At 39.6% G+C, this 25,210-nt stretch overlaps 1 protein-coding gene across 1 annotated transcript in view; it reads left to right on the top strand.

Annotated features, from left to right (window-relative positions):
- The window catches only part of KL (klotho), a gene marked incomplete at its 5' end in the record, with an annotated part of 46,338 nt that extends 21,457 nt beyond the window's left edge, over window positions 1-24,881 (top strand). The window contains 4 exon segments of the mRNA XM_010191290.1: window positions 12,275-12,785; window positions 16,758-17,026; window positions 19,618-20,734; window positions 24,544-24,881. Coding sequence (XP_010189592.1) covers window positions 12,275-12,785; window positions 16,758-17,026; window positions 19,618-20,734; window positions 24,544-24,881 — 2,235 coding nt within the window.
- Window positions 24,882-25,210: the final 329 nt, after the last annotated feature.

Raw genomic sequence — 25,210 nt, forward strand, 5'->3', positions numbered from 1 at the left:
AGTTCCTGCAGCTGAAGGGGACCACACAAGAGGGATTCCCATCGGGAATGACACCCTGCCTTCTCTATTGCAGTTGTCCATGAGTAATTTGTTTGCTGTTGCAGCACACTGTAATCATTGCTTTTGTGGCTTGGTTTACAACCAACTAGACTTCAAATATTACAGTTGAATACTTTTTTATCTGCAACAATCATAGAAAAGCTATTGCAAAAATTACTGGTTTAAAGTTAATTTAGTGTGCAGTTGCAGTGATTTTTGCAACTGGAGCATTACTTGTAAAGGTGTATAATTAAAATCACATCCTTTAGTCAGTTCTGTTACATTCCCACAAACCAGAACATTTCAGGCAGGTTATACACAGTGAGATGGTTTGTAGTGATTGCTTTATATTGAGTGTGCATGGAAACACAGCTGGATTGCACATCAGTGGTTACAGACTGATTAGAAAACAAAGGAAGAATTCCATATTCACATCTGGTCAAATTGTAATCTAAACAGTTGTCTGAAGGTTGAAAACTGGTACCTCCACATATGTATTCTTTATCCTGTTCAGATGCTTTTTGCATCCACCTGGAGGGCTGGCTGGAACTTTCCATCTTTTTCCATAGCTCACAGTTCTTGATGTATAGCTCTAATCTCAGGATTATTAAATTCAGTAGCCAAGGCCATAGCAGAGTAAACTCAGGTTATCATGTTCTGAGTGACTGAGCTAGATTTGGGCATGAATAACCCAAACGTTTGGTTTGAAAAATAATCTCTATAGAGATCATAATCCACATGCCCTTAATTCTGGGTTGCATTTGCCTGTGTTATAGCACAGAGCTCTGATCCAGTAACTTTGTTTTGACCTTGCTTAATCATGCTCAGCTTTGCCCTGTGCACATATGCTAGAACCTTGTTACATGTCGTTGTCTGTCTGAGAGCCTTAAGTTTTTTCAGTAATTAAGCAATGTTGCAAACCTCATGGCTGTCATTATTTTTGTCTGATGCTCATTCATTTGGGGCTGCTGTGGTATATGATGAATGGCAGCTTGTAATATATTGGTTGCATATGCACTGACTAAATTTATAATTCCTTTGCCAACTGTGTAGGACCAAACACCTCCATGTTACTCATTGGTACCCTTCGCTGGTGGACACTTCTTCCAATTCCTTTGCTGTTGCTGCCCAGTGGCTGTTGTTTCTCACAGAGGAGCTCAATGGAGAAAGCCATCCACCAGCACATTCATCCAGAAATACCTTCTTGAAACTGTTTGATGGGTAGCACCCTGTCAAACCACCACTGCTGTAAAGTTCTCATGCCTCTGATTGTCATTACCTTGTAGTGATTTACCTGGGCACTGCAGCAGTGACTGTTCTGTTGTGAGATTGATAAAGGACCTGTCAATTTATATTTGCAACCATGGAGCTGTTATCTTCAGTTGCTAAAAAGGGAGAGGGTCTAGTTTATGTAGTAGAAACTTATACTATAGTACATATTAAATAATTCTGTGCCGACTGCTTAATGTCTTCACCCAGAGGGGCTACCTGTCTATTGTTCTAGCCTCTTCGAAGTGAATTTTCCTGTGGTCAAATTGGATGAGATCCCCATGGTATGCTTTGAAAACCACCTATTGTTGTAGTTCATCTTCTGAGCCCACACTACTGATACTCTTAAATATGTTGAGATTGGTAATTAAGCCTTTCACCCACTCTGTAATTTCTGGCTCACCATGTCAAGTCTCCCAGGAGCACCATGTGTGCCGTTTAGTACAGAGTGAATGGACTGATGTGCCTTGGTTTTGTGATAACACGGCCTCTACTGCTTCTGAAGGGGTAACTAAGTACAAATACCGTGGCCATGCTAGAACAGCATCCCCAGTGTGGCTACCTGTGCCAGCCTTTTTTGGATGTTGAAGAGGTCAAGTTTTGTCCTGATCTCCACTCCCACTGCTGCACCTTCTTTAACAACTTGGTTAAAGGCTTAATCCTATCTGCAAAAATGGATATAAAATCCTCACGAAAAATAAACAAACTCAGTAGAGACCTGAGCTCATGCAGACTTATAGAGCAAGGAGCTGCCTGTTAATTTTGCTCACTGTTGATACAGTGATTGGTGTACTCCTAAATATTTCACTCTTTAAAAAAAATTGAGCTGTTCATCAGTTCAGTTAGAATTGTGTTCCCAAAGTTATGGCTTATGCTTGTTTAATTAACTCTTTCAGCTCTGTTTGAGTCTGGCTGTGGGTTAATACATCATCTGTTTGTGAAATTACATGGATTTGATCAGCCTTTGATAATTTTTCCTATGTTTGGAGGATATGAATATCGCAAAAAACTGGAGCACAGCGAAATCCTTGGGTTGTGGGTGGACGTAAAGCAGTACTGCTCTGTAAACGTAGGGGGAAATTCTTCCCAGCCTTGCCCTGATAACAAGATCATGAAGACAGCATATGCTAAAGCTGTTAGGCCAAACTCCAGCATTTTTGCTACAACAGGTGTGATTTGTGGTGTAACAGCATTCACTGCACAAAAATCAACCATCAGCCAGTAAATCCTGCTGTCTGCTTTTATGATAGGCCAGATTGGAGCATCAGAAATGCCTGAATTTGTGCAATTCTTTGTTGCTCCAATAAGCTTTTCTCTGTGGTTTGGGGATGTTTTCACTGCTGCTGTGGCTGATGATCAGGACTCATAAACACTTTGGCATGAATACTCCTGCAATCTGATTTCTTTTGAGACCATAGTTGAGGAAAAGCCTCTACCCCTTCATCTCTAGGTGGCTTAAGAACTTGTGGGGTTTTGAAAGCAGCACATTAATGTACCTCAGGAATAAACATTTTATGTCTGCCTTTCTCAACCTGACACACATCAGTCTGCCAAATCCAGTATCAGTTGATGTAGCAGGGATTTATTTCTTGCTGCCTTTCTCCTGGGAAACTCTCAGCATGAGGTTGGACACAAAATGTTCTAGTACATCTCCTGGAGCAGACACCTACTTCAGCTGTGTCGGTTTATTTTGGATCTACTGGTGTGATCAGGATAAGATTCTGGGTTAATCATTAACACCAGAGCACAGGGCTGCTTCTGCTCTGGGTGTTTTAAATGCAGGGATTAAGGGTATTGAGTAACCTGTGTTCTTCATTCTGTTGTTTCGACCCAAAACTATAGTTTGTCTTTGACATCTTTCCAAGCTGGGTTGTTGGTTTAGCTAGTTAGATGAGGCTCAGCGTTTTTGTTGCTTCTTTGTCTGTCTGGCACACATGTTGATGATGGGCTTTAGTTTTATTTGTGTTTAGCATTTCTGGTTAAGAAAATGCACTATTTCAATTATATGGAATCTGCCTTTTTTGTTTGTTTAGCTTCTGCCACCTGCCCTGACACTTTCCAGAGCAATTCTTGTCATGTGCTTCCACAGTTATTCCCTGGTATCATACTACTGTCTCATCTGTGCACCCACTGAACCATCAGAAGTACATTCTTTCTCCCTGTGAAGCACCTGGGATAGGAAGCAGTTCAGCAGTGTGTAGAACAAGCATTTCCAAGAGGTATGTTGAGGGCGTGAATATCCAGAGATGTGTATTTCGCTTCCCTATGTGCATCTACCAGTAAAACCAGGCATGCATCAAACACAGAAATATGCTTGGCAGTAGTCACCTCTTCCAGAATTTTTCCCCGTAAAGATATTGGAATTGTTTGCTTCTTATACATTTATTTAGTTATTTTGATTCTGTATATAACCAAAAATAGATTCTTTTTTTAAACTGATGTCATTAAATTGTGCATGTTACTGTGATTGTCCTCCTCACTGTACGGCTTTTGAGAGCAACAGGCTTATTTGTCTTCTCTTTCAGCATTTGCTTTAGTGCAGAGGAGAGCCATGAATTCTGGGGCTTTTGAATCTATGTTCTGTAGTCTGAGATCTTCCTGCAGGCAGTCCTCAGCTCCTTCTTCAGTTGTTTTGTTTCCTTCTCTATGAAGTTTGTACAAACCTTGATGAGACCAAAGGTTTGGATGCCTTCTCCTCACCAGTACTCTTTCAAATACTGTCTTTTCCAGATTTTAGCATCCATTTAATCTCAGTGACTGAGCATTATTCTATCAGTTTTATACATTCTACATATATTTTATATTAGTTTTATGAGAGTTTTTTATGCTTAACATGTTTCTCACTACTGTTTCTAGCACCATGTTACTTCTCTCCAACCAGAGTGGACTTGAAATCCATTAATGTTCTTTTTGCTTTTGGGGCTAATAATGTATTCAGTTGCCACAGCCTTTACCACTGTTCCTGTTAAGGGTTCCTCCCTTGGTGCTTTTTTTTGCCTTCCTTGTTCAGCACTGTTCAGCACATTTGTCTGATGATTATCAGCTCTTTCTAAGTGGTGTTATTGTCTTGGTTTGTGCTGTTTACTGCAGCCTGTGCAGTCCTGTGTGCTTGCTTTTGTGGATTACAACTACGTTCTCCATGTCTTTTTCCCTTTTATCTTTTTTGTCGGTGTTTTGTGTACTTGAGTATGTCAGGAGCCTGACCTGTCCTCCAAGAGGTTCATGCTCTTGTAAGAGGGCTTTGCAGGTCAGTCTCAGTTCTGGAGCTTTTATATGTTTATGTAGCTCCAGCATGCCCCAAACAATTTTGATAGCAATGATTATATTTTGGTCTTCCCCTAAACACTGCCTGAGCATTGTGTCCCAGATTCCAATCAGTCAAGTCTTTTATCAGAGACTATTTTAGCTCCCTTCAGAACTGCAAGATTGTCTCTCAGCCTTAAATCACTCAAACTGCTCTGTACTTTTATCTTCTTTTTGTACTCTGTTTAAGAATCTCTCATATCTTTAATATTCACATGGGTCACAACATTCCTTGAACTATTTTTGTGCAGTTCCGTAATTAATCTTTTCTGTCAGAGGTAACGGAAAATGATTAAACACATCAAGTGTCTCAGAAGCACTTGTTGTCAGAAATAAAGCTATTTTTATCTTGTCTCCCATTGCTTTTCAAAGTCAAATGCCGCTTAATTCTTTTCCAGATGACCTTTATATTTTCAGAGACTGTTACATCTCGGGAGACTTCAAACTGCTTTTCCCAGCCCACTCATCTCTTGGTGCTGTGGTTTATTTGGATGTTGACTCCAGTGGTTGTGCCAGCCCTGCCTGTGCGATGAGTGGCGGGGAACAGGCACTTTTCATCTCCCTCTCATCTGGACATTAAAAATGTCTTGGATGAATTGTGTCCTCTCTGCTGTGCATGTGAGTTGCTCAGATGCAAGTGAGGACAAAAATGAGGTGAGAGATGAGCCAGCTGTGAAGGTGGGGGGGCATTTGCACAGCTTCTGACAGTGACGGTGGGCTTTGCAGAGCACGTTGGATGGTCCAGCTGCCATGGGGCATGTGCACGCCCACAGTGGCCATTCAAGGCAGGGTGAGGCTGAGAGAGGCTCATCTCAGGGCATGTGCCACCACGTCTGGGCTTCCTGTGCTTCAAAGGAGAGGTTTCCTACAGCAGTCACCTGACACGATGAGATCAAGGGGGTTTCCTTCTTTCATGTGCCGGTCAGTTTGAGTTTCTCTGCTGCGTATCTGTCTGTGATAATGTTCACTTATGCTTATACGTACAGTGTGTGAAAGTACAAGCCTTCCCAGACTTTCATCTGCTATAAAACTCAAAATCAAAGTGTAAAAATAACTCTTATCTGCTTCTTTATCTTTTGGGGATTTTTTTTTGGAGGGGGATTTTTCCTTCTGTTAATATTTTTTGAGTACCTGCAATGCATCTTGATACCTATGGCTTAGCTTCATGCTTTCAGGTTATATTCTTTTTATTTACATGCTAGCAAAGCTCCTGCATTTTGCCTGTGATGGGGGAAAATGGCTTTTTAGCCAGCTGCTGTGCCGTCAGACAAGTATTTAATGCCATCTGTGGTGCCTCTTTTTCTGTAGAGGTGAGTATCATATCAAACAGAAGTATTATTCTGAAGTTAATACACTTAAGGTACCTGGTTTAATTTTTCTTCTTTACACATGCCATAATATCTCTGTTCCCAATTCTTAAAATAGGAATAGTATAGCTTCCTGCATTATGTGTGTCAGGCATAAATTCATTCATGTTCGTGAGGCATCGGGTTGTTACAATAACCAGCACAGTTCAAAAAACAGTGATTAAATTGTACTGAGAAAGGAATTCAGACAAAACAGTGTAGTTTAGGTGTGTGATCAGTTCTTAAAGCTATAATTGTAGCACATGTTGCATTAAGTGGTTATAGACTGAAAAATGTTCACTTGGCTGTGTGCCATTTTCAAGCCTAATTCTGTTCCCAGGTAGTTGAAATTGATCAAAATACCAAATTGATCTTCTGTGGTAAAGTTGGGTAACAGACTCTAAGAAAAAAACTAGAAAAATACATATTTGGGCAGCAATTATAGAGGAAAAATGAAGTTATTACATGACTAATATCTATAGCAAAGTCCTGTACTTTACACATTAAGATATTATCTTAGCAGTTTTGAAATATGAGAAGAACCTTAAAGAATTTCTAAATAGCGGTATCTGTTACTCAGCGTTAAGGATATAATTTGCTTGTGAGAGAGGACATTTTCTCAAAGACTCTGTGGGTGAAACCACTTGACTTTGGATCTTTTTTGGTGAAAAATTACATGAAATGTAGCATCCTTTGTTGTAGATTTTTATTAAAATACTTGCTTTTGATGATATGGGGGAAAAAAAACCCATATTTTTCCCCTTCTTGGTACAAGGCACATTCTGACTAATCATATACTAGGCTTTCCCATGTCATTCCAATAATTATATCCATTTCGGAAAAAGGAAGAGCTTTTGATGTCAGACTCAGTAATGACATTTTTGTCGGAGGTACATGGGCCTAGTTTCTACTAATCAAAAAGTCTTTGCACATCCTTTCCAATTAACTCTTCTCTTTGTATTGCTAAATGAGTTTCAGCAACACTTTCCTATTCAGTTTCATTAACATGCAAATAGTTAATACAGGATAGTTCATCTGAGCGTGGAGAGCAGGTTATTTGTGCAGTTTATTTGTGAAATGAATGGTATTATTACTGGTTCAGAAGACACATAACTTAAAATTGAGACAAGTTGTTCTAGAGGAATGAACACAAATTAGGGAATCACTATGTTCCCAATTATAATTCTTGATTTGCTCTTGTGAATGTTATGCATCATGATAGATGTAAGTACTGAGAACTTGCAGAATGATACATCCCAGTGCCAGACTCAGAAAGGTCTTAATGATCCTGGGCAGGAATTTAGAGGAGTAGTCAGGCAAACAAATGTCTGTGTATTACTAAATTGACTTCATCTAATGATTCTTGGACTATGTAATAGTTACTATTGTAACTGCAATAGAGTAGGACATGACTGTGTCAGACTGTGAAGCCTGTTTGCTTGTGTTGAATTATTTCTGCTGTCACTGCAGGAATTTGGACTTCGTAGGACTAGCACATACTATGGCATTGCAGGGGGCTTTCTACCTTGGAAATTCGTATGACACTTCATCAAGGCTGATTTCTGGCATGATTCACTGACTCATGTGGGGGTCTCTTTAAGGCTGATCTAACATGATCAATATCAGAGTTTCACAAGTAGAGTATAGGTAGAGCGTGGTCCGAATAGGTATATTGGGTGGGAAATTCAGAGGAAGAACAACGTATCCAGTTGAAAACGAGACTGTCCTGGACCCTGAAACATGAGTGAATTACAGACATACAAATGGGCTTAGAGGAGGACAAGCTACATCTTGTGCTTTTCTTTCACTTTCATGGTGACAGAAAACGTCATTATTTTGTTAGTGATATAAGCATTTTAAGGGTGAGATAAATGCTGTTTTAGAGCTTTCCTGACAGTCTGTTCCTGGAGAATAGACAGCAGTAAGCACAGAGAGCCCCTGTCCTAATTTTCGACTTTCCCAATATCAGTTTAGCTCATCTTAGCTTAGTCTCAGCAGGTCCAAGAATGGTAGGGTAGTATCCCCCCAAAAAGGTGTCAGTCAAGTATTTGGTATCTAAAAATAGGTGCTACTCTCTGAAAGCAAGTAATAATGACAATAGTACCCAAATTAAGCAGCATGGAAACCAACACACAGGTTTCAGTGGTTAGGTCTGCTCTTAACACACAGGTAACTGCACAGCTCTTCCTACAGCCAGATTATAACCAGCCTTTTCTAGTAAGGTTTTCCAGTCAAACCAAGTAATCTGTCAGCAGTGCACATCTGTCCGAGCTAACAAAGAGCACAGTAAGACCCCTCAGCACCTTGCAAAACCAGGGACATAGAATCACCATCAGTAGAAGCACTGAAGCCTGGATTGCCACGATCTTAATTCTAGCCAGCTGTGAATTAAAAATAGATACCAATAGGTTAGGTCACTGAGATTAGGAAGTAAGATTTCATATAAATATAAAGGCACTGATGGTAGGTTGGTTCGTGGTTGTTTTCTCTGTCCATGATCTGGGAGGCTAAACCCTGACTGTAGTTAATAGGCATCTAGGAGGTTTCAGTTGTCCCAGCAAAGATGTAGAGTGTCATTTGAGCTACCTTAGGATATTCTGCCTGGCTCCCAGTTGCTGTTCCAGAAAAGCATGGTCTCCCATTGGGTCCTTAATCATGTCCACCAGCCTCATTCAGGTAGAACATCTCAAAAAGGTCTGGCCACCTTCATTAGATCCTACCACTAACCCATACAGTTACTGGGGCCGAGGCAGTGGTCCTGCTGAGTGCCATGATATGACTGCTGTACTGTACTGGGGAATCACTGGCTAGACTCCAATGGGGTTGGACTGGAAGCCCATTAAATCAGTATAAGTAGTGCTATGTGAAGCTTCCCAGGCTACTTAGAACACCTGCATGGAAATGGTGTATGTGGCATAGGCCTGTATCATTCTGGAGTGGCAACTAGGTGCCTGTGTTCAGGCAGCTGAGTGGAGCCTGAGATCTCCATTTGCCTGCAGTGGGAGCTTGGGCACCTAGCTTCCAGGTGGACAGCAAAATACAGGATGTCTTCAGCCTAAAATGAATCCCACCCAAGGAGTGGGATTCATTTGCCTGAAGATAGGTAAAGGTGCAAATTCATTTGTCACATCCTAGTATCCCAGGTGTCTCTGTGGGGCTGAGCGATGTGGGGCTTAGGATCTATGGGAGACTCATAGCTTTCTGAAACTAGTCAGAGCCTGGAATACTCTGGATTCTCCAGAACTGCATTAGACACCTACTTTTAAGCAAATGAATTCTGTCCTTGATTTCCATAGAGATTCGCTGCTCTGTCACCAGCTTCTCCCAGCTTTATTTGTGTGTGTTTCTGAACTACTTCATTAATCTGTGTCCAAAGAGCCTGGGGACTTTGATGCACTATTTTCTATGTTTAGCTGTTTTTTTAAATGGAAATAGTATAATTGCACTTCATGCACACTCCAGGGGGCAGACATTTAAGTGGGCTGCTCCTCGCCTGCTTTAATCTGTCTGTAGAGCATGTCTTGTCTGAACTAAATAACAGGTTTTGTCTGTCACCAGTGGAGATAGATGGGCTCCCAAAGAGTGACTCACCCTGCATATCTTAGACACCAGTCTCCTCATTTTCTCTAGAAGCAGACTAGAGGACCTGCTTAGAAATTAAAATTGAATGAGATAATCCCACACTGTTACACTTCATATCTTTTCATTGCAATGAGGGAGTAAACAGACCTCCTTATCTGTGGAGAGGGGTAACCTGTGGGATTCTCTTCCTCCTTGCTTCACGTAGAAGTAAGGATACTAAAATGCTGGAAGATCTCTCTCCACTGATAGGAGTAGAGAGGGCCAAGAGTTATGGGGCAAGTCCTTGGTAGTCCTCGAGGTGCTCTGTGGGTGGGCAGCATACTCAGAAGTGTAGATGACAGAAATGAAATTGAGTGTTTGAGAGTGTGCATGGTGATATCTTAACAGTTGAGGCAGGAAATGCGGAGATGAGTCAGGTCCAACAGAGGAACAGTATATGGCACCTTTATGAGGGAAAATTTGGGTGTGCAAATTTGAGTTGCAAGTGGTGGCACATTTGTTGCCAATGGTATTTTTAAATTGCATTTAAAGTGCTGGGTGTGTAGCGTTTTGGTCATGGTGCGTAATGTCTTTTGTACTTTCATCAGCATAGTGGAGCTTCAGTGTGCAGTAAAATTAGGTTTGTGCTTAGGTCAGCTCTCATTTTTGACATGAGACTTTGAGGTGGTTACTATATTTAGTTTCTCACTAGCATTAAAATCTATTGTATTAATATAGACAGATGGTAGGATTGCACCACATTTATTTGAGCTATTGATGTATTATAAAATAAAAATGAAATACAAATAAAATGAAAGAATGTATGTTGAAGGTTGCAATCAGATACATGCACATAGGTGTGTACTGTGATTCAGAGTTTCCAGGATTGTTCTCTTTGGGTTTGGTGACCTCTCTGAAAGGGCATGGGTTCAGTCTCCTCTAGAGCTGGTGTCGGATCTGCACAGATGTTTTATGTACCCCATGATGACTCAAAGGCAGCAGGTTTCTGTATGCGGGCAGCTGAAGGGAGCCTTGATTATTGATCTTACCTTTAGTTGTCCTTCACTTCCAATTGCTTTTCTCCCAGCAGTGACAATTAAAATTTTGCAACAACAGGAGAATGATAGAATTAATTATTTTTTCTGGGTAATTAACAGTGTCTGTGTCAAAAATGATTAATAATCTTATTTGTTTAATGTTGCTTGTAATGCTGGCAACTGGAAATCATTGCAGTTCAAAGCTTGAATGGTAAGAGCATAGGAAAAGGAAACTGTGAACAGCAGCTATCAGTACATAATTGGTAAAATTTGTCAGCATGTCAACTGCATGGAGCGGAATTATAAGGCTTTCTATATGGCTTATATTCCAGAGAGGGCTAAAGATGCCTGGGACATTTTGATTCATAATCTGTCATATATATGCATCACACTTGTGAATTTGTATGGCAAGAATGGAGTTTCATGTCATCACAGCACATATGAACAAATACTAACTGTTAATTCTCAAAATGCAAATGTAAACTGGGACTAGTTATCAAGTAAGCTTTATTCTAATGAGTAGATCTCATCTTTTTTACCTTTTATCAATGACATTGAAAAAAGCATTACTATTTCTACTAATGTGTAGATGACAAAAAGATGGGATGTTGACTCATAGAGCGCTCAAAATTCTTTGATAAGGTAGGTGCAAAGAAAAAATGTGTTTTAGATGGTGAAGAGCTCTGGAAATACGGTAGTTCAGATGAGCATATGCTCACAGTGTAATGCTATGGCCACATAGCAGAAGTAGTATATTAAATTGTCTCTGGTTTTACTGCTAGCAAGATTAGCACTGGCATATTATGTCCAATTCTGCTTCTGCAGTTTAAGACAGATGATGACAAATTGGAAGAGAATCAGAGGAGAGCAGTGAGAATGGTTAGAGGGCTTGAAGCTATGCCTGAAGATAATGTGAGGCTCCAGGAACTTAATCTATTTAGCTTTCAAAGGGAACACCAAGAGACCGTTTCAACTGACTCCATAAGATCACAGGAATGAAATTTGGAAGAAAAGATCTCCTCATAGTAACAGATAAAATTATACCAAGGCAAGTGGTTGAAATCTGATGCTGGTTGTAAATAGCAAATTTTGATAAGACAAATTAAATTGAATTATTGGAATAATTTTCAGGAGCTGTAGTAAATTGTTTTTCACCAGACCTTTTAAAATCCAGATTGGTATTTTTTCCTATACTGCGTATTCTGGTTCAAAGAGGAATAAGTTCAAGAGTGTTTCTTTGTCTTAAAGTTTGAGAGATCTGGGCAGTTCTTGAGAACAGACCTTCCTTCTTTATATATCTATGAATCTACAGATAAAGTGATATTCCTATAATGAAAACATGCTTTAAAGCATGTTCAGTTAAATGCATTTTCATTTTTGTAAATACTGGAAGTATGTCTGAATTCAGTAATAAAAGTTAATAAAGGTGTCTAGCTAACTACCAAAAGTGTGTTCAGTGCCTGGAATGGTATCTCATGGAAAACTGGTATGCTGTTTTCCCCAACCAACTAGCGATTTCTAGTTGATATATGGTATTAATATGCTTCTAAAGAAAATTTAATGTAGGAGTTGTAAACTGCTGACAAATTAATAAAGCTGAGCCCTCAAATGCCCTGTTTGTGTGGTTACTATGTGACACTGGGTGTCAGTGCTTGAGACTAACTGTGTTACTTAAAATGGAATTTTGGGTGCCTTAATTATAGTTTTTCTTTTTAACAGGCCCATGCTAAAGTCTGGCATCTCTACAATGACCATTTTCGCCCAGCTCAGAGAGGAAAAGTGTCCATTGCCCTTAGTTCTCACTGGATAAAACCTCAACGTATGACTGAAAAAAACATACAAGAATGTAAAAAATCGCTTGATTTTGTGCTCGGTTGGTTTGCTAAGCCCATATTTATTGATGGTGACTATCCAGAGAGCATGAAGAGCAACCTCTCATCTCTGTTGCCTGAATTCAGTGAAGCTGAGAAGAAGTACATCAAGGGAACAGCAGACTTTTTTGCTCTTTCTTTTGGAGCTACTCTGAGTTTCCAGCTCTTGGACTCCCACATGAAATTCCAGCAGTTGGAGTCAATAAGCCTGAGGCAACTCCTTTACTGGATAAGCAGTGAATATAACAACCCCCAAATATTCATTGTGGAGAACAGCTGGTTTGTTTCTGGTAGCACCAAGAGAGATGATGCCAAATACATTTACTATCTCAAAAAGTTCATTATGGAAACTTTAAAAGGTAGGACTAAGTTTGTACTAATATGTGTTTGACAAAATTATAATGCAAAGTAGCCTACAGAGACACGTTAAAGAACCAGGCTGAAAACTAATTTTAGTCTTTAACATTCATCTTGGCACGTGTGAAATGAGACTCCAAATCCCTGTCCTGGGTTTGTTATTTTCAGCTCTTGAAGACCTTAATATCTGCAGATAGCTTTGGTGAGCATAGTGCTACTGTCTTTGAAGTCAGTAGGAAAATTTCTACTGTCTTTGGTAGGAGGACATGCAAAATGTGTGAACTATACTCTCTGTGGACTTAGGGAAATTTACTGTGTTCTTCATTAATAGTTGTTTTCCATATCTTAGATGTATGAACACATATGTACAAATAAGAATATATATGTGGGAAGGTATGCAATAGGAGTTCCTCTGAAGAAAACTTAAGGCTGAAAGAATACATTTTTAAATGAAAAATTTGAACCTTTTCATTCCGCATCTCAGTGTTGCCCTTGCATAAATTTTACATTGGTACAGCTTGGGACATCAATCACAATAATCTGAATTTACATCAGTATAAGGAGAACTAAATATTTGAGGATATATAATCTAAATTATTTAAATCATTAACCTGTTGGTTTTTTCCAAACAATAAGAGAAATACACTATCTTGTATAAGAATTCTTTTCTATTTTCCAATTTTCCTTGTGGCAAAACAGTTTCTTTCAATACTAGTAGTCACCAATAAGTTGTTGAGGTTCCCATTTCCACTTTCATTGTCTTTTAATTTCTTAATTCACAATTTAGCAGTTGATTTTCTTGTCTATAGATTACTGTTCTGGTTTTAAAAACACTATTATTGTAGCTATTAGTTCAGATGAGATAACCACTGTGTTACATTGCCATGTTCACACAGAGGATGAGCAAAAATGGCTTTAATTTTATTCTCAGTCCTTAGGAAGATGCAGAGAAGTTCAACATTTGTTTCATTTGCTAATCCAGAAAGCTACTTATTACAAATAAATTAAAAAGTGAATAAATACGTGAGCCACTGCATCCAAAATGGGATGAATGAAATGTAAAATAGTTACTAACTATTGCAAGTATAGTGTTACTTGCTTGCATTAAATCAGATGAAGAGCTATAAGGGGTCATATTCCTGCTACCCATATTTCTGCTTAGTTTGTAAATTGCTGGACATACATACAGGTATCTGCTTTTTAATCACAGCTGGCTGGAAACAGTCTCAGTTTACAGGTTCTTTCCTTTTAATGTGCCACTCAGTAAATAATAATAACAGCAACAACAACAGTAGTCTTGTCATATTAAGTTATGAATACTAGCGCTCGGCAAAACTTTTTACAGGAAGAAATTTTTTTAAAAAGCAGAGACAGACTGGATCTGCAGGAGGGACTTTGGCTTCGTTATGATGAAAATTATTGTACCCAACTCTTCTGCCCATAAGAATCTGCAAAATCCATTGTAAATACCAAAGTTCTCTGTGCAATACCTCGGAGAATTCTGTTGAGAAAGAGCCACAAAAGGCATCGTGTTGGCTGTGAGCGCTCTTGTTGGGCAGCATTAAAGAACAAAGACAAAGGCACAGGTTGTCTCTCTCAGAGACTTAGGACATGTCTATCCAGTGCAGTAAAGCACAATAATGTAGAGGTTCATGAGCTAGTTACCACCAGATTCACTCCAGCAGTCAAAGGGCAGTAAAATGGCATTGGAGATATAACACTGAGAAACAAGGATAATTAATATAGACCCAGGGCCACATAAATGAGATGTTGCTGCTTCCTAGATCTGACCAGTATCTTTGGCTGATTGTCTGTGTGCACTGGTTCAGACAAAACTGGTGATTTCTATACCTATGTTAACAACTAAGTGCAACCCTGTTGAAGCAAGCCTGTAGAGTAAAAAGAGGTGGTGTTGAAGGCCTGGTGTGCACACTGTGTACATTCCTGAAACCCATTTCTGGATTAAGTTCACCCCAAAGGAACCCAGACCACTCTGATGTGAACCAAAGTGTGGTAAGGAGGGAGATTTGCTCAGAAGAGTGCTCCTGATTTCAGCTGAAGTGCTGATGTAGATGCTCAGATGCCCATTCTGACACTGCATCCACTAATTGATTGGAGATGTCTTCTCACATGGGTGGGTATCTAACCACTTACTTAAGGGTATATTCACTTCCCTGCTCTGTCTCTGGTGCAAAAAATTCATTGTTCCTTGTAAAGCAGAGCATGTTGACCAGGAGGGCACGCAAGCTCCCCTGTGCCATGTTGACTAGTAGGGTGAGGTCATTACCTGGGGAGTCAGCAGGTCTGAATTCAAAGAGTCTTAAGGAGAATGGGAACAGCCAGGCCCCTGATAGGTCAGGACCGAGCAATTCTCAGGTATGTCCAGAGGCAACACATAGATCCTTGGGCATCTTCCACATGGAAGCAGGAGCTGTGGTCTTCATGCACCTCACCTTCATATACTGCAGATGGACAACAGCTGAGCAGAGAGTTTTAAGATCTGTGTTTGATCCTTATGGGTCTGCCACGCTTCCTGGGACTACGCCTATACTACTGAGCTAAACAGAGCACAAACTGAAGTGCTGTTTAATTTTTAACCCAATTCTGGCCTGCACAGTAGCACACTTCTAGGCACGCTGTGGGGATTGCTTTTGGGACTTCCAAATTTTCTCCAAGTTGCTTCTTTCATAGGTGATACTTAAATGTTAATACATTTTTAAGCAGGATTTAAGGAGAATTTTTATGAGGTGCTCAGTAAGTGTGGGAGTGGTGTGTGATGGTTTACAGAAGCAATGAGATGCTGTTCAACGAGAAATTCTCACTGAGACTGGTTCATGAAGTGGACCTGTATTGGCTTTTACTCTGCTGGTACGGTAGATGTCATCAGGAATGCATGCAGAGGTTAGAAAATTACCGGCATTTGCCAAACACAAAAGAATTATGTCTTTAGGAACAGAAATATTCCATTTCCTTAGACATTTTCTCATGACCTCTGATAGAGACTGGGTCAAATTCATTGCTTGTTTAACCGCAGTTCATTTAATTGATTCAAACAGGGTTACAATCAAGAATCCATGTGGTCCTTTGTAACTAATTGTGATGAGGTACATTAATAAAACCAGGAAGTGAGGATCTTGATATTCTGGTTGCCTGAAATAACGCTTTCAGTGTTAGCAGGCTGGAAAATACTATGTTCAGTCAGTACCCAGTTTGCATTGGCAGAAGATGGTGAGTTACAAGATAAACTCTGCTGGCTATGGAGCCAAACTGGAGTTCAAAGGAATATTTAAGAATGTACTTAAGTGCATTTCTGAATTAGGGTGGGTCTAATTGTGTAATTAAAATAAGCACACTCCTTTGTGCTTTCCTGAAGCCAAGCCTTTCCCAGGAACATTTTGCTGCATCTCATTGTTTAATACAACTAGAAGTGACTATCATTTGGAATCTTGAAGTAGAACTGTAATGCTGGCAATACTAACAGATGCCAGTAGACCCTGATTTTAAACTACAAAGTGTGTGTGGATTCTTAAAAGTCAAACAGTTGACCTAGAACGTATATGTATTTTTAGAAAACCTTATATATTTAAGCTGGAAAATGCTATGCCATAAGAGATGTAAAGAGGCAGAATTATCAAATAAAGTGGGTCTTCCTGCATTATCACTTCTACTTAAAATTCATGGTATTAAAAATTAATGAGCACACCAAACGTTTTGTCAGGGTTTTCTCAATATGTATTTGTAGTGGAGGGGAAGAATCAGAAAGAGTTTAACTTTTGGTTGCATACAGGGCAGTGCTGCATTAGTGGCACTTGGGCTACCCTGACATGAACTGCAGTTTTTGGGGCAGGCCCTGAGATACTTACCTGACCTGTTGCTTTGCTCTTACATGTGAATATCGCAAATATTGCTGATGTGGTGCAGTCTACAGAGGAAAAATGAGCACTGCAGTAAGTTTGGTTTTGTTCTTTCCTCAGCCATTCGGTACGATGGAGTTAATGTGTTTGGCTACACGGTCTGGTCCCTCCTGGATGGCTTTGAATGGCACAGGGGATACAGCATCCGGCGTGGATTGTTTTATATTGATTTTCAAAGCCATGACAAGAAGTTGGTGCCCAAATCTTCTGTCTTGTTCTATCAAAAGCTAATGGAGAAAAATGGCTTCCCACCTTTGCCTGAAAACCAGCCCATAGAAGGGTTTTTTCCTTGTGGCTTTGCCTGGGGAATTGTTGACAACTACATTCAGGTGAGTCTGACGATAAAACTGACAGCCTGTCCAGCCAGATCAGTGCACAAGTTCCTATTGGTATATTTGCTAGATGGAGTGTCTTTGCCAATATATATTACCTCAGTGCTGTGAGGAGATAGGTACAAGGCTTTTGTGCCTAACACTGTGTCTTTCAGTCTTCACTAGACTTTCTGTGCGTGACCAAGGAGATCCAGTCAGATTGAGATACGATAAATTACATTTTAGAAAAACATACGGAAATTGAAAGGGGTCTGATGCTTATCTTCCCTGGACATGTTATGTGATCAGTTACTGGAAGTCAGTCCTTTTCAAATGGAAGTTGATTACATCTGCTGAAGTGTATTTCCAAATGTCCTAGTCTATGAAATGGGAAATAGTACTGCTTTTTGAGGTCCATAATTTTAATGGTAATATATTTGTCTGCTGTGTTAATACATGTTTTAGAAAACTTTCTGAAAACCCTTAAAGCTCCAGTGACATGTTTCTACATCTTATGCATATACAGTCTGCTACTGCTGCTAGAGAGCTTTTATGGAAAAAAAAAAGGAAACAATATAAGATTTAGGCGAAATTTCTGTATTCCTTTCTTGCTTTTTTTGTGCAGTACTGTGTCTGATCTTGAGGCTTCAGTGCCCCTCGATAGCACCTAGCTAGATCATGAATCCAGTTCATAGCTCTCACTCTTTTTTGTTTCAACAAAATCTGATACTTCAAGAGAACCTTTCAAATTTTAAGAGTTCATAGCATGTGTAAAAATTGTAGCTTAGTTACGGTCTGTAGTTCTCTGGTGCTGTTTTGGCTTGCAGGCCTTCTCTAACCACAGTAATGAGGTGTAGTTAAATTCAATGCTGAAGCTGGATCCAAGAACAGAATTTTTAATTTAGATTTTCCACAAAGATGTAACCTTTCTTATGGCTAGCGTAAACGGGGCTTGTTTGTTTTTTCTCACTCCAAAAGTGAGATCTGACTTTGTTCTCATGAAAAATACTGCAAATTCCTTAGCTGGTACACTGATTTCCAAGAATATTCAGCAGTCATTATCCTCGTAGCTCGCAGATAGATTAGGAATTGGAAATGGAATTGCTGCCTTTGGGATCGATAACAGCTATAAAGTTGCGGAGTCAGTCAGCCTAAGACAGTTAAAACATCCCTCCCGTCCCCAAAACCTTCAAAGCTGAATATTTTCATTTCAAAAGGCCATTCAAACATTTTGTGCTGTAAGGCTTAGGTAGTGTAATTTGTAGATGCATCACAGTGGAAAAACTCTTTTGACAGCATTCCCACAGTATTAGTGGCAATGCACACTTTAGTAATCTACAAGGGACAATTCTCCAGAAAAGCAATTTCCCTCAGACATGCTGGTTTTTATTACTTTCTTCTATAAGCACAGTACTGACCTCTCAGGAGAAAATAGCAGCTGATTTTCAGCAGCTTCTTTATACAGTCTGCAGAGCTTCAGCTACAAGTTGAACACTGGTTGTAGGCTGACACCTGCTTTTCAAACAGAGGGCAGAACAAGGAAATCTGAACTCAGAGGGAACCTTGCACCAAAAAAAAAAAGGACAAATAAACACGTGGGACCAACCAGCATCTTGTAGTTTTTTATAGCTTGGTTCTTTCTTGTAAGAGCTATGCTAGAGTATCAATGAGGAGATTTTACACTGGACATTATTTTAAGTAATTCACTTTTCCATTTTCTAACCCTTACTGTGTTTGTGATATTCATTAAAAAGTGAAAGTATAATTCTGTGGGACCCTGAGAAGCTCATCGTCTACTGCGTCCAGTATGTCATACAGGCAATTCTGACACCTGAAGCGGAAAGACTTATGGGAAATGCATTTATTGTTGGAGTGGCATATAGTGGGTTTACTTGGAGGCCCCCAAAAAAATTGATTCAGATATCAACAGCCTGCTGAAATAGCTTGGAAATTAGTTCAGTATAAGTTAAATAAAAAATGACATCTTTAGCAAGAAGGAAAAATTTTGCTTGTCAACTGAATTCGTGCTAAAAATCAAGTGCAGAGCATTACTCATCTTCCATCGTAGTCAGGAAAAGAACTGAACACAGAAATGATGTTGCATTCATTACTTCTTTTACTGTGTTCAGGCAGTGATCTTGCAACTGAAGCTACTGGGTAATTTACAGCAGACAGTCTCTCTGTAGGCCCTTTGGTATATCTTCTTAATCTTGAAAGAAAAATGTTTTTAAAATTACTGTAGTCTTCGCTGAAGATCTGCTTCCCTGGAGATCTGTTGCAGGCTTAGTGCAATTCCCTGAGCAATCCCTTGTTTCTCACACAGACTGGAGCAATCTGGAGAAGATGTAAATATGGTCACTATTAGCATAAACTTGCTTCGAAAGTAGGATTAAAATTATATATAGATTTAGTACTTTTCTGATGTCACATGTCAACTGAAAATTAATTCATTCACATGAGCCAGAGATGTTATATCAGAGATGTGAGAGGTGCTAAATGCAGTGTCTTGACTTGCAATATTCTTTCACTACGTTGTGCCTGACGGTTATGATGTTCCCACCTACCTAGAACGAACAGCTAGAATCTGGTATCTTTCTTATTTTACCTAGGTAGACACGACACCCACCCAGTTTCTTGACTCTAATGTTTATGTGTGGGACATTCACCAGACGAAGAAGCTTATTAAAGTGGATGGAGTTTTCACCTCGAAACGCAAGCGCCACTGTGTTGACTTTGCTGCTATCAGGCTCCAGATCTCTCTTCTGCAAGAAATGCATGTCACACACTTTCATTTTTCACTGAAATGGTCTTTAATCCTTCCTTTCGGTAACCTTTCTCTAATCAACCACACACTCATACATTATTATCAGTGTTTTGCTAGTGAACTTGTCAGAGTTAACATAACTCCTGTTGTTGCTTTATGGCAACCTATGGCAGAGAATCAAGAGCTTCCAGTTTCCCTTGCCAAATATGGAGCTTGGGAAAACCCAGAAACTGTTCAGGCTTTTGTTGAGTATGCCAAATTCTGTTTTACAAGTCTCGGGGACCATATCAAATTTTGGATCACAATGAATGAACCATCTGTGAAAAACTTGACGTACACCGCAGGGCACAACCTCTTGAAAGCCCATGCAAAAGCATGGCATCTTTATGACAAAGAATTCAGGAGATCTCAGAAAGGTAAAATATCTATAGCTCTGCAAGCCGACTGGGTAGAGCCAGCTTGTCCCTTTTCCAGGAATGACCAAGAAGTTGCTGACAGAATTTTAGAGTTTGACATTGGCTGGCTTGCAGAGCCCATCTTTGGAAATGGTGATTACCCACAGGGGATGAGAGTATGGCTTCACCGAAGAAACAGCGTTGACTTGTATAATTTCCACTTGCCTTATTTCTCCGAAGACGAAAAGAAGTTAATCCAGGGCTCATTTGACTTTTTTGCCTTGAGTCACTACACTACTACCCTCGTGGGCTGGGAGAAAGAAGATGCACTAAAATACGACCACTATCTTGAAGTTCAAATGATCAATGACATCACATGGCTGCACTCCCCCAGCAGAGCTGCAGTAGTGCCCTGGGGACTGCGTAAATTGCTCAAGTGGGTTAAATCTAAGTATGGAGATGTCCCAATTTATGTTGTGGCTAATGGAATTGACGATGACCAGAATATGGTGCATGATAAACTCAGAGTGTATTACATACAGAATTACATCAACGAAGCTCTAAAAGGTAAGGAACCATAGATGGTTTATATGTCACAAATCCCAGTATTAGTATACACTGTGTGACAGAGTATGTTCAACTTTAAAAAAAGAAATCTTGTGTAGAATACACCATAAATATCACAGCATAGCAGATAGTTTTTCCTTTGATTTATGATGGATTGGTGCTACTAAACATCAGGAAGACTGACCTTGCACATACTCTGTGTAAGACAGCAGAACTTTTTTGTGGATTCAAGAAATTTAAGTAGATGTTACATAGAATAGCCCACATGTAGTTAATCCAGTTTTCTTCTTACTGCACATGTCCTCTTGTGTTGCTTTGTTGCTTCCCTCCACTGATGTGCCTTAGGGCTGGGTATGAGTTCTGTTCCTCAGCTGTCTCTGTATCTTATCCAACAGTGATCTTGTCTCTGTGGAATAATTCAGCTATCTACCTCATTATGCCATTTCCTGGACTCTTTCCTGCTATTCAGAACCCAAACCAGTCTTTTCCTCTGACTCAAAGATTCATAAATTATAGGCAAAAAGGAGGCATTTTGAGTCATCCTGTCATGCAACACACTTTTTTTGTAGAAAAGCACAAGACTTGAGTGAGATAATTTTTACTGATGAAGAATCTTGTACATTTCATAGCTATTGCAGTTGCTACTTATTTACTGTTTTTATATGTAAGTGTATGTATAGATATATATATAAATCTTCTAATACTAATTTTTTAGCTTCAGCTTTAAGTAATGTTGTTGTGCATTTCCATGTATTTTACCTGTGTAGGTATTCACGACAGAAAACAAACTCACTCTCATTTATCTCTTTGATAAATAGCACAAAGCTCTTTATGTCCCTTACTATAAAACATTAGTTAGAACCTTTCAATTATTAAACTTTTTCCCACTTGCCAGCATTATTCTTGAAAGATGTAAACCCAGACCTGGACACACTGTTCCTGCCACACCCTTGCCTGTATCTCAGGCAGGTATAAAGTAACCTCTTACCCTTTTACTCCTCTTTTGTATGTTGAAGTACCCCATTAGCCCTTTGGCCATGGCAGCAGGTTGGTTATCTACACCCTGTGGTTATCTACTGAGATTTCAAACTTGTTTACAGGTGTCTGTCCCCCAGGCAGAACTTTGTCTACCAGAGTATGGTCCGCTTGTTCTTTGAGACCGTTGCATCTGGTCATGTTCAAGTACCAATTGCTTGCTTGTGTAAAGCTTGATAGACTAGCTAAATTATGTCCCTAATCTTTGAGTTATTTGCAAACCTTGTGAGAAATAGTTTTAATTTTCTTTTCAGGTTGCCGATACATTTAAGATTGTTAAATATCTTAGTGCTGAAAGCCAATCTCCATGACCATGGTAGAAATACACCTACTGTAACACTTACTTACCTGCAATTACATTTCTAGTTCTATTCAAGAGCAGCTGAAATCTGTTTATTGTGGGCTTCCCTTGACGTTGTAAAATTATATTTTCTTATCCAAATGCCATATAATACCAACCCAGTTGCCTTGTGAAGTTTTAAGTATATTACATTAAACATCATTACTTCTATTGATCTGCTGATCTCATAAAGAAGATGTCAAGTTAGTTTGACAATACTTATTTTTCATAAAGCTAATCTGATTGCCATTAATCATATATACCTCCTGTAACTCTTATTTATCAAGCATTATATAAGCTATTCCACTCTTGCTAGGTAGTGAAGGATGGCTGGCAGCTCCATAATTTGCTAGGTCATCCTTTCCACTATGTTAAGTATTGGCTTTAACTTCCTCCTCTGTAATTTCCACCTCTTTCACGAGTTACTGAACATCAATATTAAGTGCCCAAGAGTTCCTCCTCCAGCATTTTGAAGCACTGGGTGCATGTTTTCTGCATCTGTAGTTAAAAAACATATCTTGGCTATAGTTGGGCTTATGGTTTCAGTTTGGTGGTTTTTTTTCTATATTGCTTTTCTCCTTCCTATCACTTTAGACTGTGCCAATTCTTGGCATTTCTGTTTTCAAAGTGGATATGGGCTTTTCTCCCAGTTCCCATTATCCAGAACACCTGCACATCCCTCTGTTTTTTACAGAATTTTGTCATTCATACTGATCTGGTAACAGTATCTCCCAATCACTTCCTTCTCCTCTCTTCTATCCCTCCTTGAAATAGCTCCTATGTTTTTCAGCTTAACCATCACATGTAAGCTGTATTTTCCTATCTTTCCATCTTCTTTGTCATGGGTGAATATGTCCTTGCTACTACCTAGCCATCATACTTGCCCTAAATCTCACATTTGACACCACACACTCCTCCATAGTGTTTCGTCCATCTGTAATACCAGTGTTTTCATTCTCTCTTCTTCTTTTGCTTTGGTATTGTGTTTGTGTCCATCTTGTGCTTGCAGAGGGAGCAAGCTTTTAACCTTGGCATCGTGACTCATTCTGGTATCTCCAAAACTTGCATTTTTTTCTTCAAGACCCTGTGCAGTAACTGAGATGAATTGTGACTCTTGTGTCCTTACCTCAGTGTCATGCTGGAGAGGAATGAGAGGGGATTTGGTACATGTATGCTCTTGCCTTAAAGCTCCTCCTATTCTGCCTTCTTCCTCCAGCTGGTTTTAGGGACTGCATGTGGCAGTATTTGTGTGTAATGTTGCTCACCTGCATTGTTCCAAGGGAGCCAACAGGTTTGAGCAGATAAATGATTCCAGAATACAGTACAGGACCCTTGGCTTGAGGCTATATTTTTAAGTGCTTTTGTACACTGTTTAAATACATCTTTGCCAATTTAAACCAAAGAACAGCAGTAACCATTTATGTAACACTATTAAATCCACATGCAGTTTTACAAACACAAACTAATTATCCTGGGTAGCAGCTCTGTAAAAGGGCAGGTAAATATTATTTCATTTTACACTGAAAAGTAGGTTAGAGGTGCTAAATGTCTTGCATGTGGCTGCAGAAAGAATTATTTCCAGAAGCATATGAAAATTCAGCAATTGTTAGCTTTCAGTCCTGTGTTCGTCTGCTGGAAGATGTTGCTTAAATTTGTTAAAAATAGTAATTTTGAGAGATAAAATATTACAGTTTGCATTTACTTCTGTGGATTGATTGGTTTTGTCAAGCAAGACTGATGGCATAAGGTTAATGCTCCAGCGGCTGGACCTCTTCCAGTAGCCAGGTTAGCAGTATGGATTGTGGTCATGTTCTCAATAAAGACTAATAGAGGTCAGCTTGGATCAGAAACCTGGGTCAATAACAAGAGAGGACTATGATTTGCATAACCTTTCCACTTGTACTGGTGATATCCCAGTACATGACCTTAGCAGGGGTGCATCTTTTTCTGGTGTCACTGTGCCTTGGCCTGGTGAGAAGTGCAGCCTGATGTCCTTCGTCCTTTGACCGTCCCCATCAGGAGGTGCTCTGCAAGGGAGAAGGAGCAGTCAGAGAAACAAACTGCAGAAATCCAGGTGCAGGAAACCCAAAACCTGTATTCTTTCATACATAAAAAAGAGAGTCATCTTTTCACGATAGGCTCCATACTGGTCATTAAACACAGTCATGCACTCACAGCTGTGTTTACCAAGCACAAGGAAATAAATTGCAGGATACTCGCAGATCACGCTGTCTGGCAATGGCTGACAGATTCTTAACATTTTATGAGAAACACTTCATAGATGTATGTGTACCTTGCCTTATTTTTGGAAAGAGAAGTGCAGATGTGGGTTTAACATCCCCCTGGCCCTGCTTTATGCACTGGCATATGGTACTGCTCTCAAATGCCAAAGTGACATTTATTCATTTCTTCAACCCTTTGTTTTCTTTTACAGCTTACACCTTGGATAACGTTAACTTGCAAGGATATTTTGTCTATTCTTTTAATGACAAGACTGCTCCTAAATATGGTCTCTACAGTTACATTGCAAATCAATACGAACCAAAGCCTTCTATGAAACATTACAGAGAAATAATTGACAAAAATGGTTTTCCTGGTCCTGAAACTCCTGAGCTTCTCTGCCCAGAAGAGACTACCTTGTGTCCTGAATGCCACTTTTTCCGAACCAGAAAATCATTATTAGCCTTTATCTCTTTCATATTTGTTGCTTTTATTGTTACTATATTCTTCATTACTTACTACTCCAAGAGGGCAGAAAGAAGGTATAAATAGAGCTGCCCCTTTGAATACATTACTCACTGCCCTTTCTCTTGCATCCCTTTGGGAAATCTGAAATGTTGTGATTGCTTCCGCACAAGAAAGGCACTGACATTGCCTGCTACTGCAGGACATTGGCACTCAGAAGACATCACTAGCATATCGCTTCCAGGAATCGTTTTCTCTGGTTTATGACCAGTGGTTGGAGGTATCTCACAACTTTCCCTGGGACCTTTTGTTGAACAGATGCTTTCCTCTCCTTGGTTTGGCCTCACTGAGCTGGACAGGTAATAACCATGTTTTGAAGATCTGGAGTGATGGAAGAGCCCGAGCGTCAAATACTC

The sequence above is a fragment of the Mesitornis unicolor genome, unplaced genomic scaffold (genome assembly GCF_000695765.1).
Source record: "Mesitornis unicolor isolate BGI_N332 unplaced genomic scaffold, ASM69576v1 scaffold6979, whole genome shotgun sequence".
Taxonomy (NCBI): Eukaryota; Metazoa; Chordata; class Aves; order Mesitornithiformes; family Mesitornithidae; genus Mesitornis; species Mesitornis unicolor.